This window comes from Cricetulus griseus, chromosome 8, assembly GCF_003668045.3.
Source record: "Cricetulus griseus strain 17A/GY chromosome 8, alternate assembly CriGri-PICRH-1.0, whole genome shotgun sequence".
Taxonomy (NCBI): Eukaryota; Metazoa; Chordata; class Mammalia; order Rodentia; family Cricetidae; genus Cricetulus; species Cricetulus griseus.
The window spans coordinates 84385110-84405016 of record NC_048601.1 but is presented as its reverse complement, the minus strand read 5'-3'; the positions used below and the strand labels follow the sequence as shown (position 1 = coordinate 84405016).

The following is a 19907-nucleotide window of genomic DNA, read 5'->3' as shown; positions in this document are numbered from 1 at the left end:
GCACTCACCACTCTACCATGTGAGGGAACTTCTCTTCCACAGTGAGGAAAGGGTCAACTTCAATAGCGTAATAATGCTCCTTTAGCTGCAGTAACTACAAGGAAGGAGTAACTTAGTTGTGAGGATTACACACTTTAGTCACTTACCTGATTATTGCAGAAAACAATGCAAGCAATAAAAAACAATGAGGGCCTTTAAGCTACTTTTCAGTAAAGATTAAAACTGGAGATGGTTTCATCTTGGTTTACATATAATCGAATACAACTGCAGAAGCCTGCTTACTTCCAAGTCAGCAATTCAGAATGCCATTAGAAAAAACCGGGAGGTTTATTCTCAGCTCTGCTCTGCAGGTGCTGTGGTACTGAATGTAAGCACTGCCTATGTTAGGGAAGTGATCTGGCTGACCTGCCACTGAGCTATGGCCCGGCCCTAATTTTACTTTCTATTTTGGACCAGGTTCTTTGCTAAGCTACCCAGGTGACTTTGAACCTTTAAATCCTTCTGCCTCAGCCTAAGTAGTAGGATTACAAGCCTGAATCACCAGACCTGACAGCAAGTTTAGTCCTGAAATCAAAGTAATTGACTTTGATGGGTACCCTGCGCTGCCCTGTTAAGATAGAGGCAGGCACCCCAGGAACACCCTGATCAGTTTAAGGGGCAAATTAGAATGAGACTCAAGCACCTTTGCCTCCCCAGTTAATGTAAGGAGCCAGAGTGTTGTAATAACAACTTCTAACACTGGCTGTGCTGGCAATGGTTGCACACCCTGTAATCCTAGTACTTGGGAGGTCAAGGAAAGGGGAACGGAATGTTTTCTTCAGCTAGCCAGTGAGTTCAAAGCTAAAAGAGACACCCTGCCTTGAAGGGGGAAAAAAAAGCCAAGATGGAACAGGAACACATACAATAAATGTGACATTTACTGACTGCTTACTTTGTGCCAGATATGGCTACAAGCACTCAACATTCATTTCACATCTTTTGGGGGTTGGAGCCAAGGCTGGCCCTAAACTTGAAATCATCCATCTCCCCTCAGGACTCTAGTCTGGGATTATATATGTATGCCATCATGCCTGTCTAAAGAAAACTAATCAGCTGAGGAAATGAAGGGTTAACTATGCATTTGAAATGACTGGATATTTACCTTTCGTCGACATTCGTCTGTGACAAGTTTGCAGTTGTCAATGATATCTAGAGAGACAGTGCACAGCATAGGCATTAAAGAAAATACTCTGGTTGATGCTACCACTAATAAAGATAAGTTGAGGGCTGGAGAGATGGCTCAGCCATTAAAGGCTAGTCTCACAACCAAACATATAAAGATAAGTTGCTTCTTTTGTTCTTAGAAGTAACAAATACGTCTAGAAGTATATCATTTTCCTTTTCTTTCTGTTTAGACAGGGTGACCTGGTTAGCTTTTGTTAACATGACAAACTACAGTCACCTGGGAAGAGGGAATATCAACTGAGGGATTGCATCTAACATACTGACTGGTCTGTGGCCATGTCTGTGTGGCATTTTGCTTGACTAATAATTGATTTGAAAAGGCTCAGCCACTGTGGGTGAGTCTACCTGACCAGGCAGGCGGTCTTGGGTAGTATAAGAAAGCAAGCCAGCAAGTCAGTAAGCCTCCATGGTTTCTGCTACAGTTCCTGGCATGACTTCCCTCAGTAATGGACTATAACCTGAAAGCCAAACACACCCGTTCTTTCCCCACATTGGTTTTGGTCTGTTTTACTGAAACAACAGAAACCAAACTAGGATATAAGGTCTCACGTAGCCCAGGCTGGTTTTGAATTTTGGATCCTTTTGCCTCCACTGCCCCACTGCTGGGACTATAGGCAGAAACCATCCATACCTGGTTTATGCTGTCTCAGAGACTGAACCCAGGGTCTCATGCTTGTAAGGTCACCACTCTGCTGAGGACATCCCCAGCCACGAAAGATACCATTTTCTTAAGGATAATACTTTATGTAAAATATTTCCTCTCCAAGTTTTATTTATTACTAATGAATTAGGTAAGGTAAGATAAAATCTATGGTTTTGAGTTGTTTTCATTTCATGTAATACTCTGTATTTTTCATATAATTAAAGCTCCATAAGTACCACTCACAATGGTTGTACAATCTCTAGTATGTAGTGGAACAGAATTTATACTATTTTTCTAGTGTGAAATTGTTTTTAGTTGCCTGCCAAGCTGCTGTCATTATAGACAATTTCATTCTGTGTTGTCAGAGCTTTATACATGCTAGGCCAGTGCCCTACTACTGAGCTACACCCTTGGCCCAGAGCATGCCTGCTGGTTTTCTTGTCAACACCAACACAAGCCAGGGTCACCTGGGAAGAAGGAACCACAGTTGAGAAAATGCCTCCATCAGATTGGCCTGTGGGCATTTCTTAACTGATGGTTGGTATGGAAAGGGCCAGCTCACTGTGGGGGTTCCATCCCCAGCTGTATAGGAAGGCAGGCTGAGCAAGCATTAAAACAGCCAGCTAGCAAACAACATCCCTCCATAGTCTCTGCCTGAGTCTCTGCCTCTGGTTCCTGCTTGAGTTCCTGTCTTGGCTTCCCTCTACATTGGGCGGCAACTGCAAGCAAAACACTTTTCCTCCCCATGTTGCTTTTGGTCATGGTGTTTACAATAGCAATAGAAACCTAACGAATGAACAACATTTGATAAATGGTACTTTTTTAGGTTATTGCAAGATTTAAAACCTTTTCAAGCATTTCTTAGGTAATATATAGACTATACACTTAGGTAATATATAATATTTTTAAGTCTTCATTCCATTTACTTCCAAAGGCATACATAAAAATAGCTATTCATCTAAGATGAGTAAAAACAATTCCTCAAAACATAACAAGAAAAAACAAGTTCCTTCACTTTTAATATCAAGAAGAGAAAGCAACAACAACAAACCCAGTCATCTCACTGATAAGTATTTACAATTACATTCATTTACTTAAGAGTATCACACTTACTATGACATGTTGGGCATCTTTTCCCATTGTAGGAAAACCTACTTAGTGTCATATCAAAGTCTGTTATTATCTGTGAGAAAAAGGAGAAGGCAAAATGTAAATAGCCCATCACAATCGTAAGCTCACTATGTTAACCAAATATACATCCTGGAGCCTGTTCAATGAGGTCCTGGGAAGTCCTTCATCTAACACCACAACACAATGATTTGAGTGATTGTTTTTTCAATTAAAAATCATGTGTGTGTAAGCACACCCTGCTTGGTGTGTGTGTGTGTGTGTGTGTGTGTGTATAGAGGACATCTTCCAAGGGTCAGTTCTCGACTTCCATACTGCTGAGGTGGGGTCTCACTTGCTTCTGTGGCCCTGCTCTGGATACTTAAAGAAATAATTAGCAATTGGGCAGTTCAGATAGCAAAGGAATTCTTGTAATGAAGTTGGACTAAACAACTTCTTCAGTTCCTTCACATTTAGTGTGTAATTCTCTACTTCCTGGATGATGCATGCCCATGATCTTGGGAGTTGGATGCAAACAAAAATCCAGCAAATGACAGCAAACCATAAAAAATCCCAGACTGACAGTGAGAGAGAAACGTGTGAAACTCAACTATGTCCGCATAAAGTTACATTTTAATTTGGCAATGACTCAGTTAATTAAAATGTAGGATAACTCAAAACTGTATTCTTTTAAGTATGATTCCTGAAATGGTTTACATCTGTGTGTAGTATTAGTTACCTTAGAACTTAATACTGAAAAGACCCACGTGAGAGGTCTGGCAGAACTCAATGGGAGAATTAGTGATTAGCACGGCAAGGTCTTGGGTTTAATCTCCAGCTTGCTTGACCATGGCCTATGTGTTGTCTCTGTCTCAAGGCTATTCCTTTCTTTTTTGTTTTCAAAAGAGTATTCCATGTATTTAGACCAACTCTAGGTAAAAGATTTTACATTTTACACTCCCAAAGTACAGGCAAACCACCCCCCGCAAACCAAAAGCAGGATATTAATAGATTAGCTAGGGATAGGACACATGGCTTTATCCATGTGTCCCTAACCCCAGACACACGAGTGTGCTTCAACTGGCTTCAATTTTCATATAATAAACTTTGATCATAATCTTCCCCCTCCTTGAATTTCCCATGGCGCTTCTCACCTCCAGGCTTTTGTGCTCTCTCTCAACAAACAAAAAAATCAGATCAAAGAAACTAAAAAGACAAAAAATACCAAACCCCTCCTGACTGTGTAGCCTGTCTTCTGTTGTCTGCTGCTCCTGGGTGGGGCTGCCCTGGAGTGTGGCTGACAGACCCAGAACCTTCCTTCCACTGGGGAGACTTGCCTGTCCCTCTCCCAGAAGCTGGCACTGCCAATCTGCGTCAATGTTTTAAAAAGTTTAAATCACCTGAAGTTTAGCAGCTCCTCCTTTAATGAGGCCACAGATAATTTCTTCTACTCTTGTAGGGTTCTTGATTTGAACTGAGCTTTTCTGAAATTCTGGCATCTAAAAAGTGAATAGAAATGAATTACTTTTACTCACTTTCCCCAGTTCATTAGCTACCAAGATGCTCGTATTAAAAAGTATAAAAATGAGGAGGCATTGTTTTAAAAAAGAAAGTCACCATATAAAATTACCATTTATATACACAAAAATTAAAACACATAACTGGTTTTCATCTAGAAAATGAAGATAAAGTTACACAGTGTGGAGGCACAAGTCTGTAATGCCAGCACTGGATCGCTGAAGCAGAAGGGTCTTATGTTTAAGACAGTTGGAAGTACATAACAAGAGCTCATCTTACACAAAGAAACTTAACAAAAGAAAACCCCCCCATTTATGGTTCATTTACTTTATCAGAAAGTATAATTTTCTTATATAACTATACAGGTAATGAGCTTCCCAGAATTTATAGAACATAAAAACCTGTTTGTCATTAAAACAGAATCCTAGAGAATATTTGAATTTTGTAATAAACTTATTTCTTCTAAGGAACTTTTTGCTTAAGATTTAATTTGTGTGGTGGTGCCCACCCTTTACCCCACCACTTGGGAGGCAGAAGCAAGTAGATTTCTTGAGTTCAAGGCTGGTGTGGTCTACATAGCTGTTTTAGGCCAGGGCCATATTTTGTCTTGGCAAAACAAACAAACAAACAAAAAACTCAAAATCACAGACTAGGGCACCTCCTATAGTCTTACCTACTCAGTAGGATCACTTGAGCCCAGAAATTTGAGGCCAACCTTGAGAACATAAATTGGTCCGTTTTAAAAATTAATTAAAACTTAAAAATAAGCATGTGAGAAAGTACACATAGGTTATATGCAAATAGCATACCATACTATGTAAGATAAGCTTTGTGCTGGATAGTTTTGTCAACTTGGCAGAAATTAAAGTCATCTGAGAGGAGGGAGCCTTAATTAAGAAAATGTCTCTCAGGATCAGGCTGTAGGCAAGCCTGTAAGGCATTTTCTTAATTAGTGATTGATGGGGTGGGCCCATTCCTTTGTCAGTGGTCCATCTCTGGGCTGGTGGTCCTGGATTCTACAAGAAAGCAGGCTGTGCAAGCCACAAGGAGCAAGCCAGCAAGCAGCACCCATCTATAACCTCTGCATCAGCTCCTGCCTCCGGGTTCCTGGCCTGTGTGAGTTCCTGCCCTCACTACTTTTGATGATGAACTGTTATAAGGAACTGTGAGCGAAATAAACCCTTTGCTCTCCAAGTTGCTTCTGGTTATGGTTTTTGATCACAGCAATAGTAACCCTAACTAAAACCAGCATTGAGAATTAAAACCAAGATTTTATTTGTATTCATACTTATGTTTTAAAATATTTCTGAGAAGAAAAATATCACATAATTATTCCTTGTAAGTTTTTGTAACAGATAATTAAAATAATGGGCTGGAGAGATGACTCAGTGGTTAAGAGCACTGGCTGCTCTTCCAGAGGTCCTGGGTTCACTTCCCAATACCCACATGGCAGCTTACAACTGTCTATAATTCCAGGCTCTAACGCCCTCACCCATATACATGCAGGCAAAACACCAATACACATAAAAATAGAAATAGATAATTAAAATATCTCTAAAACTGCAAAGTTGTTTTAAGGCCACTGAGTCTTCTCTATGTTCTGAAGCCCAGATAATACATTAATTCTTCTCAGCCTAAGAACAAGTCTTTCAAGGTAAGAGAACTACTAGAAAGTACCTGGGATTTATGAAGATTATAGGGCTGTTCAACAATTTTATATTGGGTGCCATTTTTTGCTTGAACTCTATCATGAGTCGAAGGAAACTGACAGAGGAATATTAACTTCAGGAAGACATGGTGCTTGTATACCAATGTCTTGGAGGTGGCACAGGAAACCATGATCATTTCACACTCTGATACACAGCAGAAGCAAAAGGTTCCTTAGAAGAAATAACTATCATAAAGGTCAGTATCCTCTGTAATTCTGTTTTGATTAATAGTAAGCAAGTAGTATGTCAAGTTATGTCTCTCCAGTGTGTAGAACATGGCCAGCTTTCTTTCCATTGTGATCACCAATAATAACATAACCCATAGAAGGCGCTAGACTTAGGTTTTTATTTCAAGACAATCTGAACAGATTAACTCTACCAGGTTCCAAGGTGTTCCTACATAAACACTAGAGTTTAAAAGGTAACAAGCCAGGCAGTGGTGGCACAGACCTTTAATCCCAGCACAAGGAGGTGGTGGCAGGAGATCTCTGAGTTTGAGGCCAGCCTGGTCTACAAAGCAAGTTCCAGGACAGCCAGGGCTACACAGAGAAACCCTGTCTCGAAAAACCAAACCAACCAATTAAACAAACAACCCCGCCCCCACCCCCAAACTTGAAAAAGCAATACTAATACCCCCCACCCAAAAGGCCAGAGCATTTCCCAAAGACTGGAAGATAACAGAGGTATACAGGAAAGGGAAATAATTGTCCAGGAAATACCTATATTTATTTGCCCACCCCCCTTTTGTAGGGGAAGGTAAGATGCTGGGAGTCAAGTGCAAGGATTCTCAGATGCATAAGTTCTACTAGATCTACAGCCCTTACACACTTTGTTTTAAAAGCCATATCTTCAGACAATGATAGGAACACCTGCAATGTACCAAACCTTGACACTACTATCCTTTAATGTAACCAGACCTCATGGGGAATGGCTCAGTCCATAAAGAACTTGCTAAACTCCATGAGATGGGGTCCCTGGGCTCGTTCATTAGCAAGTCCAGTAGAACCAGAAGTTTCAGACTCAGTGAGAGATCCTGTGTGAAAACAGTAAGGAGCAATAGAGGATGGTGTCCAATATTGATCTTTGGCCTCCACCTGCCCCAAGCCTCAACGGACATGATAAATACTGTGTGTCTATTTTGTGAAACCTGCTAGAGGCTACATATGATGTGGACTGACATGTGCCTGCGGAGTTAAGGACCTAATCTAAGGACTTACATTAAGGGCCACTGCTCCTTTGGAGGACTCCTTCTGCACTCCCTTACAAAAAGCTTAGCTGAGAAGAGCATATTCTTGACTAAATAACAAAACCCATTGGAGCTGGTGAAAGGGCTCTGTGCTCCCAGGAGCCATGTAGGATGGATCACCACTGTTTGTAACTCCCTCTTCAGGGTATTTAAACCATCTTTTGGCCTCTGTACATGCACTTACATGCAAGTACTCCTTTTCTTACATACATAATTATTTTTTTAATCTTAAAAAAACCAACTCATTATAGTGAGGGTAAACAAAGGATTATGTTGCCACAATATTTTCACCTAGAAAATGGAGAGTTATTTTATATTGAATGTAATACCTTCTCTCAAGCAAGCTATACTCTCAAGGTTCAGCTGACAAGAATAGCACCTGGGTACAGTGCTTCACACCTTTAATCCCACAGCACTCAGAAGGCAGAGGCAGTTGGATCTCTGAGTTCACCTGGTCTACAGACCAAGTTCCAGGACAGTCAGGGCTACACAGTGAAACTCATGTTCCAAAAAAAAAAAAAAAAAATCAAATCAAGAATATTACCTAAGACCACTTGGTGGCGCCAATCAACCACCCCTGATTGTAATCAGGTCTTCACCTACATGTTATATCTGGTGAATTATAAAACATTTTTCTTTTTTGTTAAATCATCAATTATGATAATTGTTAGCCTCTTCTTCTTCAGTAGCAAGCAAACTGAAATCTCAATCACATTTCTTTTCCTTAATCATTACACATCAGAAAGAACCAATGGCTGGGGACTCAGCCTTGCCTGTGACTCTGAGAATACACAACCATTCATTCCAAGTAGATAATCAGTCAGCACTCAAGTGGCTTTGGAGGCAGACTGCTTACAACACGGAAACTAGGACACAGAAGGGTGGATGATGCATGGGGAAGAAATACAGAGCAGTGTCTATTGTTAGCATCCAGGCACACCTTGGCCCCGCCCCTTGGGGACCTGGCAAAGTGCACACCTGTGTGCATGGCAAGAAGTACCCAGGCTCTCTACTAGGTCTGCCTGCTCCCACTCTCTCTCTTTAGGCTGTTCCTCTGAAGGGGCAGGCACGTCTCTGTCTCTCTTCTCTCCTCCATCTCCCTTCCCTTCCCCCAATAAAACTTCCTACATGGTGTATTTGTCTTTCAGCCGCCATGGGATCCACCAAGGTTCCCCTCCTGCCACGTATCGTAACAGCTATGGCTCATGTGTAGAGTCCTCACCTAACATCTATAAAACCCGGGGTTCAATCCCAGCAAAAGAAAGGAAGTAACACAGACAGACAAAAATGATTTATAGATATACCATACTCCTTGGCTGAAACAGTTTAAGCTGATGTATATTGAATCAACCATTACAGGGTTCATTAAAATGTACATTTTTATGGTTTTATGTACTAGTTAAATAAAGAAAAAGGAGTATTTACTTATTTATTTCCGATTCATTCATTTATTTATTTATTTATTTATTTATTTATTTATTTTTGGTTTTTCGAGACAGGGTTTTCCTGTGTAGCTTTGGAGCCTATCCTGGCACTCACTCTGGAGACCAGGCTGGCCTCGAACTCACAGAGATCCACCTGCCTCTGCCTCCCGAGTGCTGGGATTAGAGGCGTCCATCACCAACGCCCGGCTCATTTTATTATTCTTTAAAGACAAGGTTTTACTGTGTAGCCCTGGCTGGCCTGGTACACCCTACGTAGCTTAAGCTGGCCTTGAATTTGTGGCAATCCTCCTGTGTCAGTCTTCAGAAAACTGGGATTACAGGTTACACGATACTATGCCTGGCTCCAAGGAGTATTATCACGGGGAATGTGGAAAGCTGATGGTATTTTTTCCCTACAGAGACTTGCTCTTTCCCTAAACTCAGCTGTTTCCTGTGTGTTTTCAGGAACTTCTCTCACCTTTTGTCAGATATAAAGTTGGTAGTTTCACACTGTTTATTTACATAATAGTCTCACTAGCCCAGTTGGCTTCAAACTAATTATGTAGCCAAGAAAGAACTTGAATTCCTGATCTACCTGTTTCCACCTCCCCAGCAATGGGGTTACAAGTGTAGACCACCACAGTTAGGTTTTCTGTGGTATTGGGGACTGAACCATCTATCCAATCATCTATCCATCCATCCACCCATCCATCCATCCACCCATCCATCCATCCCTCCCTCCCTCCCTCCACACAGTCGTGTGTGTGTGTGTGTGTGTGTGTGTGTGTGTGTGTGTGTGTGTGTGTGTGTGTGTGTGTGTAGGTTGGAGGACAACTTTTAGGAGTCAGTTTTTTTTTCCTTAAGCCACGTGGGTCCTGAGGATTGAACTCAAGTGCCATGCTTTGTGGCAAAAGTCCTCACTCACTGAGTCTTTTCACTGGCCCTGAATGCTTGTCACTTTAAACTACACTTAAAATATTTCATTCTGAATGGTTTAAATACGAGAGTGCCAAGGACTACTGAAAAGAACAGGAATCTGGCTGTGGCAGATAGGCCTGCAATCTCTGCCTCAGGAGACGGAAGCAGAACCAGGGGCTCAAGGTCGTCACTGAGTTCAACCAGCCTGAGTCACAGAGACCCAGTCTCGTAGGACAAAAACCAAACCACACATGCAAACACACAGGGAGGGAGTAAGGCATATGCAATGCTGGGCATGGTGTCGCATAGTCTCTAATCTCAGCATTACCCCTCTCGGGGCCGAGACAGGAGGGTCCCACAGCCCTGACTCACATACAGAAAGACTCCATGTTAAAAAATAAAAAAGAGTAAAGCAAAACAACAGCAACAACAAACTCACCAGAACCTAGCCATCATTTTATGTTAAGAAGAACTATAAAATGTATTATATTTCAAGCAAAGTAATGTCAAAGATAATTGAGAGTTGATTTTATCATTTGTGTGCTAAGCACCATGAAGAAAGTCCTATAGAAAGGCCCAGTCCTACAGGTGTACAGTTAAAGAGAAGAAACTGGAGAAGCGTCACCGTTCACAGGCGGAGCTGGGAGTACTCGCATACCCACCATTTTCAAAAGGACAGCAGACTCCTGATTAGTCATTGCTTGGTTATCCAATCTTCTGGATTTCCCCAGGTGATGTCACAGCAGGAGAGGAGGAAAAAAGGTACACGTGACACACTTACATTTGAGGCTCTTAATACATGCTAATGACCTACGAATATAGTGATTTAGGAGGATTTAAATATCAAGGAATTGCAGGCTGCTTGCTCAGCAAAGGATTTCCTCTATTAAGTAAAATTTTAGGATGAAAATATTGTATCAAGAAAATATTGTATCAAGCTCTCTTCTAAGAACCAAAATAGTACTAATAGGTTTGAATAGAGATAAAATGGACGACACATTTGCAATAATAGACTTTACTACAAGATTGGTTTAAAAAAGAAAGACCTCTGTAGTCTAGTTTGCCTTGAGCTCCTGGGTAACCTCCTACCTCAACCTCCTTCTGTTGTGGAATTATTGGTATGAACCACCGTGCTTGGCTTTGCAAGTATATTTTATCAACACTTTTTCCACACAAAGGTTGAAGCCTGTGAGAAAAGTGTGTTGGTAGAACCAAATCTACATAAGAGTTTAAATAAAAGAAGAAACATAATATACTATTTTTCCTTCCTTTTTTTCAAAAACTACTTATTTATTCCCTCCACTGTGTCTAATTAATGTTGCCCATATGTGGGCATAGTGTGTGTGCATGAGGTCCTCCCCTGGAGTTGGGAACCCACCAGTGGTCAAATGTCTAGAGAAAAGTGACCTCCTCCAGCAGCCACCAACTCTATGGAGCTCCTCAGCGAGAGTAGAGTTTGAGGGAGCTCTTCCCCTTCCATGCTAAATTTTCTACCAAGTTAAAATCTTTCTGTGTGTATAAATATGTGTTGTGCTTGCACTTAGCACTTGTGTTGGGACAAAACCGATACACAATGTGTTTGTATGAACATTTTTAGGGGGCTGCTGGGTAAACTTTATATCCTTTAAATTAGAGAAAATATTGCTTATTATTTTTCTGGTTTTGCTCTATAGTATAAATGTTAGAGAAGATTACTATTTTTTTCCATAATGACTTTATTTTTACCTTACTCCAGGTAAGGGAAAATTGAATGATCAAAACCCTGTTTTAAGACAGCTACTTAAGGGCTGGGGATGTTTCTCAGTGGTAGAGGACTTGCCTAGAATGCAGTCCTGGCCTTGATCTTCAGCATGCCGTAAAAACAGAAATAAACGGACTAAGAAAGGTGCTCATCCATAGGTGCTGAAGAGACACCTCAGCTGTTAAAAACGTACACTGCTCTTGCAGAGGACCGAGTTCCATTCCCAGCACCCACACCAGGCCCTTCACAACTGACCGATACACAGTGCTGGTCGCCTCAAACTAGTGGCAATCCTCTTGCCTTACTGCTCCAAATACCGGGATTATAGGCTAACAACCGTCATACTCGGCAGCTGCTGGTTTTTAGTCATTCACGTATGCTCTGCGAATGTCAACCCAGGAGCTTCCCTTCCTCCCAGTGCTCACCAATGTGACCGGATTTAACCTCCACTCATCGAACCAAACCTGTTTGAGTATGAGTGCAGTGCCCAAACCTCACTTTGCTACCTGTATTGTTATAAAAGTGTAAACACACACACAGCCGTGGTTGTCAGCATTCCGGACTCTCAGAAAGAAGATACCGGACATCAGGGCAGAGTATTTTTAACCAACAGTCTTGTAAGCCTATACTGGGGTATATAAAGTTCCAGCTTGTTCTGCCAACAGTCCTCTGCGGCAGATGCTTCAGGAGAAGAGCTGCTGGAAAAAACACTCGAGCACAGAAGACATTCAAAAATAGAACGCTCTCCCCTTGAACTCTGAACTCTCTTCAAAGGAAGTCGTAAACTCTTTACATTTGGAACCTTGAAATACGAACTAGAGCAATTTGCAGACTAGAAAACAATTCCTTTGTGGACTTTCAGTATGAGCTTAAGGTTTCTAAGCATGCTAACTCAAGAATGTGTAGAACAAGGCTAAAGAATGAAGCAAAAGGTAAGACCTTCACTTGAGTTTGTTATGTAAGAATTTACTTACTGTCTGTCATTCTGAGGCTATTGTTTTTTTTTTTAATCTATAAGATGGGTCAGCTGTCTACATAAGCAATTTACTTGCTTTAAAAAACAGACTTTAAAGATTTGGAGTGTAAACTGAGTATCTAAAATAAAGGCTTGTTTCACTCTGGCTCATAGGAAAGTAGAAAAAAATAAATCAATTAACACAGCTTTTATGTGGTGAGTCTGCTTTAGTTTTCATGCTTGCAGAAACATGAAAATTACACTGATAAGGTAATGAAATTTTACATAATGCAATTCGTTGTGTCTCTTACATAAGAAAAGGTACATCTCAGTATAGTATGGAAAGGGCTCTGGCAACAGTATTAACTGTTTCTGGTAAATTCATTGTATTTTTAATTGCACCTCTCTCAACTAACCAATACTGTTTCTCTTAAGTTTGATATATTAAGATGTCAAATTTTGTAAGGTGATTATAATATGGAAATATGAACTATAAATTCACTTTTAATGGAGAATTGTAATAATTTCTTTGTTGCATTTGAATAATTCTCACTAGATAGAAATAAACATACACAGACTGGAAAGTGAAACACTCTCGATACACACAATAAACAAAACTGAAACTGAACAGCTGAAGGTGTAGGAGGAAACAGGAAAAAAAATTCACAGACTGTCTATTTCGGTGTGGGCAATTTATGCCAATTTCCTTAAACGGGAAAATAAGTTAGGATTTTGTGGATAAATATGAAAACAGTTTGTAAGCTCAGAATGTAGTCCTCCAGCCTACCATCCATGTCAGTTCTAATACTCAACAGTAATATTCAAGACAGAAAACCAAGGCAGATGGAAACTGTGCAGCTGACCCCGAACATACTCTGACTTCTTTCTGTCATGTCCTTTCTCCTAGAACAGCAGCACAGGTAACAATAGTATCCAGTAAAACTAAGTAAGCTGTTCATATAACAGTCTGCTGCATGGTCGAATTTTAAGACGAAGCTATATGAAACTTGGAAATCTGATGTAGAGCCTCCCTGCCGGAAGCACTTAGGAGGTTGGAGGCCAGCACAGGCTATATAAGACCCTGTCTCCAAAGGGATCTGACATAGCCACACGTGTTCTACATTTTACTGTGATGCATAGACTCTGCGTTTTAAGAATGCATTTTTGGAGGAGACTTACACATGTTAGGCAAACAGTCTACCACTGAGCTATACACCTAGTCCTTACATGTCTGAAGCTTAATTTTTCAGTATCCAAGTTGTTACATCAGGAATCTAGCTTTTATCTATTCACAACATATGTTAGCATAACTCCAATCTATAATGTCCTGGTTAAAGCTCACAGGTATAAAAATTAATCTTTATTACCAGCCATTATAAACTCACGTGGCTTTGTGCAAAATTAAGTCACATAGCAACTGAATGCGTTGCTCTGCACTTCTGAGAGCACGTCACTTTTGCCTAACATCCACATGTCTAAATAAGAGATGTTTAGAATCAGCCTGTAAACGTTAGTTACTGAGCCTAAGACATCCCAAGGCTTTACACATATACCTTTGCAAACCACAAAGACTTTTAGATTCCACTACATTACCTCAGTCTACTTTTAATTCCTCCTCTGTAGACTTACAAGGCCAAACTTTCAATAAAGAGCAGTAAGTTACAGATAAGAAACTCGTCTTCAGGAATAGTGAGCACTTACTCTGAAGGTAACCCGGCAAGCTACGGCAGCAGCAGCAAAAGAAAATTCTTCCTGTCTGAGAAGCACTAATATAGCACAAGGTGCAGAGGGCGGATCCCAAAAGCCTTGACTAAGCCTTATGCAAACAGTCTTGTGACGCAAGCGGAACAGCATTTCACTATGCTATGGGTGACAGCCTTGCTGGCTCGAAGCTTGATACCACTTAAGTTTACAGAACGTAACGATCTGGGAAAACATGATGGCTAAGAGCTAGTAGCTCGGCACTAGGAGCAACTGCTCTTCCACCAAAGAAGGCACTGTTCTCTGAACTCTCAAGTCACCCCTCTCCTCTTCTGACTGCACTGCACTTGCCATGTGTCCACTCCTCTGGTGGATGCTCTACTTCAAGACAAAGTCAAAAGATAAAGTTGGTTGCTGGAGCCAAGGAAGTGGGACAGGAGGCTGTTTCAGTTTGGCAGAGTTCCAGCTTTTAAATGAAAACATTTGGAAGGGTGGTGTGTAGCAGTGATGGTGCCCAGTAATATACATGTTTTAGTGTCACCAAACTGTATGCTTAAACTTGACTAAAATGATACCTATTGTACTGTATAGATTTTACTTTTCTTTATATTTTCCAGAAGCTTTTGGTAAATTTTATTAATACCATGCCAAAACTATGAAAACTATTATAAAACTGGGAAATACAGGTATAACCGTGTCCCCCTGTAGTCTCGGCTACTAAGGATCCAAGGCAGGAAAATCAGTGTCTATGTGAGTCAGCCTGTGTAACACATTATGAGAGGTTTTGTTGTTATTAAAAAGGGAGACACAATGTTTTTATTTAAAAAACGAAACTAGTCTAGTTTTTAAATGGAGCAGCAGGATGGCAATATGCTAATACTGTACCAGGGCTTTCGAGATAAGGTAGAACATGAGCTCTGGGAAGCTTTATCATCAGGAACACGGCTAAGCTGAACACACATAAATATTTTTCTATCCGCTCAGAGGAATTTAATGACAGGTTGCATTTTAGTAAATAAATTTTGTGAAACAGCAAGTTTTGTTTTGTTTTGTTTTTAAGAGAGTTTATGTTTTTGCTCAGGCTAGGCTCAAGCTCCTGGGCCCAAGTGATCTTCACGCCTCCTCAGCCTCCAGAGTAGCAGGACTGTCCACTACAAGTCCACATGACCAAGAGCTCTTGAACTGCTTTGTGGGGAGAGAGGGTGACAGATGGGGAATACAGGGTCTCACTACATAACACTGGCTGGCCTGACACTTGCTTTGTTTGGCACAAAACTCAGAGAAACATCCCCCACCACCACCACCACACTGGTGCTGGCTGGGTGTGCATATTCACTTCTGTGGTGGTGGTGGTGGTGGGGGGCCTGTTTAGGCCAGAGGTCATCTTCTGGTGTCTTTCCTCCTTAATATTGAGACAAGTCTCTCAATTAAACCCAGAGCCTGACTATTCAGCTAGGTGAACTAGTTAGCTTGACCTGGACATCCCTGTTATCTGCCTCCTTGGTGCTGGGATTACAGGTAGGTTACCAAACCTGCCTGGCATTTATATGGGTGCTGGGAATCCTAACTCCAGTTTTATGTGCCAAGTGTGCCATCTCTCCAGCCCAGGCACTTCTATCTTATTATAATTAGATTTTGAAAGGGTCATTAAGAAAACATTTCTCTAAGAGGAAGACTTACTATATCTAATTAGTGATGGAAATTCAAGGACAGCAAACAAAAAACACTAACTACTCTAACCTAAAGATTACCTCTTTTAACTAAGGATTTTGGGAGTTACACGTCCATACCTTCTTTGAGAAATATTTACAAATATTACTGAAAGTTGTAGATATAAACATTCCTTCTACATACTATTTAGTGTCTAGTAACTTACCCTGAGGAAATAAGGTTGTACACCAAAATATAGTTGCAAAAATATAGACTGTAGATTTGTTTGTAATACTAAGAAACTGAAAGCAGCCATAGTGACAACACCCAGTTGATTCTTAACACAGGACCTAGGTCTGATGTCTAGCACTTGGGAGGTAGAGGCAAGAGGATTAGGAATTCAAGGTCATCTTTCTCTGAAGAGTTGGAGGACAGCCTAGGCTACATGAGATACTGTCTCAAAAACAAAACAAACATGGAACAGTAACAAAACATAAAACTCCAGACTCCAAAACACAGGGCAGGTAGGGGATAGCGCTGTGGCTGGGTGGTAGTCTGCTTAGCATGTACAGAGCCCCAGGTTCCAGCCCCAGCACCACAAACACAACAAAGAGCAAAAGAGGGTGGATACACTCTGACACACACATGAAACAGATGTATAAACTCTCAGAAATGGTTATTGCTAAGTGTGGTACTTCAAGCCGATATTCCCAGTACTTGGGGGCAGGAGTGTCACTGTTCTAGGCCATTTGATGCTACATAGTAAGACCCTGACTTAGAAATAATAAAACAAAATATTGTAAGTAGCTAAAATTTACTAGCTTCTGTGTGGGTGTGGCTCAGTTCACAGGGTGATCACTTAGAATACTTGAGGCCCTGGTTTGATTCCAAGCAGTGAAAAAATAAGTAACTAAATGACACGAATAAATGATTTAAGTGTGTGGACATTCCTCATTCTCTGTCTCTACCACACATGTACTGTTCTCCCATTTCCTAAGAGAGTTAAGTTATACAGCTGCTAAGTAGCAGCGATAGATTAGAGTATAGGAAGCACAGGAAGTCTAAAACAGGATAGGACCCATGGCAGCACTAACAGTCCACTTTTATAGCCCAAGTTTTAGAAAAGAAATGATTTCCTTGGGAAATAAATGGTGTGTTTAAATGTGAGAGTCAGCAGCAAACAGCACTAATCTTGTCCATTATCAGAAAAGTTGACAAACATCTGGACAAATAACAAACCTATTGGGAGGCAGGTGCTCACAACACACCCAGGTCATCAAAGCAGACAAAAGCTGCAGCCACAGCAATATCTTGTCTGAGACATAGAAATAAAAATCCCTCAAGGACTGATTAATATTTGTTTAGGGCTTGCACTGTCAGTACTAAAGCATGCAAAGGCCCTTGACAAGCACTCTAACCTAATGTGGGTAATGAGAGAACTCCATATACCTCTTCTTCACAGTAAGGCAGTATGGGATGTGGAGAAACTACGGTATGTATTACCTTTATGCCAGCTATGGCCGGAAGCTTAAGGGTTTTTTGTTTGAAATCATGTTGTGCTACTGTGAGCCATCATGCACACAGGCTTGTGCCACTGGAGGGCTCGGGTGCACACTCACAGTCTAATCAAAACGCACAACAGTGGGCTACAGAAATTACTGAACTACTGACTCCAACTTCAGGACACTTCCAACAACTGTGCGACTGATGCACATATGAGCTGACACTCTGGCAAAGGGAAAATCACTTTTCTCCCATGGTGCATCACTGGGAATATCATGACACTTCATGGCAGGGGGCAGGGTCTATGCTCAGGGGCAGCTGGCCAACACACAACAAACTCAGAGGTGTTTTTGTGGACTTTTTCTTTCATTGTGGCCTTTTTTGGTCTTAGTGGTCTTTGCTTATTTGTTTTGATTTTCTGTGGGTTTTTTTGGGAGGGGGTTGTCTTGTTTTTTGTTTAGAGCTAGAAAGGAAAAGAGGGAAAATACGAATGAGAATGAACAAGAATAAACTTGAGTGGGTAGGGAGGTAGAGAGGACCTGAGAACAGTTGGAGAGAAGTGATCAAAATGCATTATATGTGAAAATTTTAATTAAAGACAAACAGTTTTGGGGGCGGTGGATGTAATTCATTGGCTAGTATTCATGAAGCCCCGAGTTTGAACCTCAAAACCACAAAACAAGCAACACAAACTGGGTTTCATCCCAAATAGCCTTTCCAGTGTTTTCTGGGAAGGGCTAGAAAGAAGGTGGATGTCACAGGGGCAGCTCTTCAGCAGTGGAGTGGACTTTCATCTCTGCACTGTGACCGGCCTGGCTGAAACCACCCATATACCTCCCAAGGGCAAGCACTGATCAGGAATTCAGATGCCAAAGGGCAGACATTTCTAGGCAGGACTAAACTATCTGTCAGGTAATCGTCTCCACTTTGAGACTGCAACTACAAGTTTGTTTATCTGACTAGCAAGTATGGTTATCTTTATTAACAAAGAAAGTGAATCCACTTGTGTGTTTGAGTAACTGTTCAGAGATTTTTAGTCTGTCAACTATTTAACTGAATCAAAACAAAAATCATGACTTCAGTTTGCCACTAAAAAGTTTATTAGGGCTTAGTCAGCCCTGAAATCACAAGGACCTGAGTTCTGTCCCTAGAACTCCCATTTCAAAAAGCTGGGTATGGTGACACATACTTGTAATCACAGGGACTTGGTGGCCAACCAGCCTCGCCTACTTGGTGAACTAGTTGGTGGATTACGGTCTGTAAGCTGAGGAGAGCTTACAGGTTCCATCTCAAGAGACAGTAAAACCTTCCCCCAAACCTCAACTAAGTGGTTTAAGATTTCAAACTTCCTTTGAGAAACTCAAACAATCTTTAACATCTTTTCTCTTAGTTAAAAAGCTTCCTATGCTTCCTGCTAAATGGGCCATGTCCTGGTATTTCAAGATTTGTATCTCTCAAATTGTTGTCTCCACCTTATTACCGCTGAATCTCTGTGCCTGAAACAGAACTAAATGAAAACATTTTTATATCTCCGACTTTCCACAACACAGTTTGTACTCTGCTGAAAAGAAACGCTACTGCTACGGATTGCTATTTTGTATAGGGCATATTAAATAAAAATGGTAAGGTAAGCTTGTCCTATTGGTGCATTGTTGTGGGGTATTTTCTTACTGTGTGAAGAGGTACTACTGTGATTGTTGTAATGAAAAGCTAAATGGCCAATAGCTAGGCAGGAGAGATAGGCAGAACTTCCAGGCAGAGAGAGGAAGAAGGTAATAGAGGCAGCACGCAGGACAATGGAGACACAGAACAAGTGGACACACAGATTAGGAAAGAGTAAAAGCCACATGGTAGAATTTAGATTAATAAAAATAAAGCTTAATTTCAGTTCTAAGGGTCAGTGGGACAAGCCTAAACTAAGGCAGAGCTTTCACAATTAATAAAGTTTCCGTGTCGTTATTTGCGGGCTGGCAGTCCTGACGAGAAAGCATACCACAGCGCATCCTATCAGATACACAGAAATGGAGAACACAAAGAAAGACAACTCACCACACAGCAAGATTTTCAGGTCTCACAGTGGCAACAACACAAACCAAACATGGCTAACGGGTTATGGGTACTGCTCAGTGGAAAAACGCGTGCTTTAGTTATAGTATGTAGGAGGCCCTGGGAAGATTGCTCACATAAAGACAACGGGAGGCTGAGACAGAAGGATCACCGAATTTAAAGGCTAGCTTGGGCTACACAGTAAGACTGTCACAAGAGAAACAAAACAAAATTTAAAAAAAAGCACAAGATGGAACATGACCAATTCCATTTATAGATTCTAAAGCCTTAAACTCACTAGTTATAAACTAAATCGAATGCTGTAACAGCCAATACAAGCAAATCAAATATCAATAAGTGATCAGAGAGGAAGGACAGGGTCACAGGTGATTTTCTCATCATTTGTCACTAACATTACATGTTTAGGCAGCTAGACTCAGCTTAAGCTAAAGGCAGTGTGCTAATAATTAGAGCTAGATGTTTTATGAGTTAGGCAAATAATGCAGTTATGTACTTGGTCCG

The 19907-nt window shown here is 41.0% G+C and overlaps 1 protein-coding gene across 3 annotated transcripts in view; it reads right to left on the bottom strand.

Moving 5' to 3' along the window:
• Nt5c3a (5'-nucleotidase, cytosolic IIIA) overlaps nt 1–19907 on the bottom strand; it is a 39125-nt gene that overhangs the window by 6016 nt on the left and 13202 nt on the right. Inside the window, exons 2-6 of one of the 3 annotated variants that reach the window (XM_027429718.2) lie at nt 10452–10506; nt 4375–4473; nt 2981–3050; nt 1142–1188; nt 9–94 (exon numbers count right to left, since the gene is read on the bottom strand). In XM_027429718.2, the coding sequence (XP_027285519.1) occupies nt 9–94; nt 1142–1188; nt 2981–3050; nt 4375–4473; nt 10452–10487 (338 nt within the window). In that variant the 5' untranslated portion in view covers nt 10488–10506. Of the gene's footprint in view, nt 1–8; nt 95–1141; nt 1189–2980; nt 3051–4374; nt 4474–6169; nt 6310–10451; nt 10507–19907 lie in introns of those variants that run through there. The other 2 variants (XM_027429716.2, XM_027429719.2) reach the window with 2 other exon arrangements.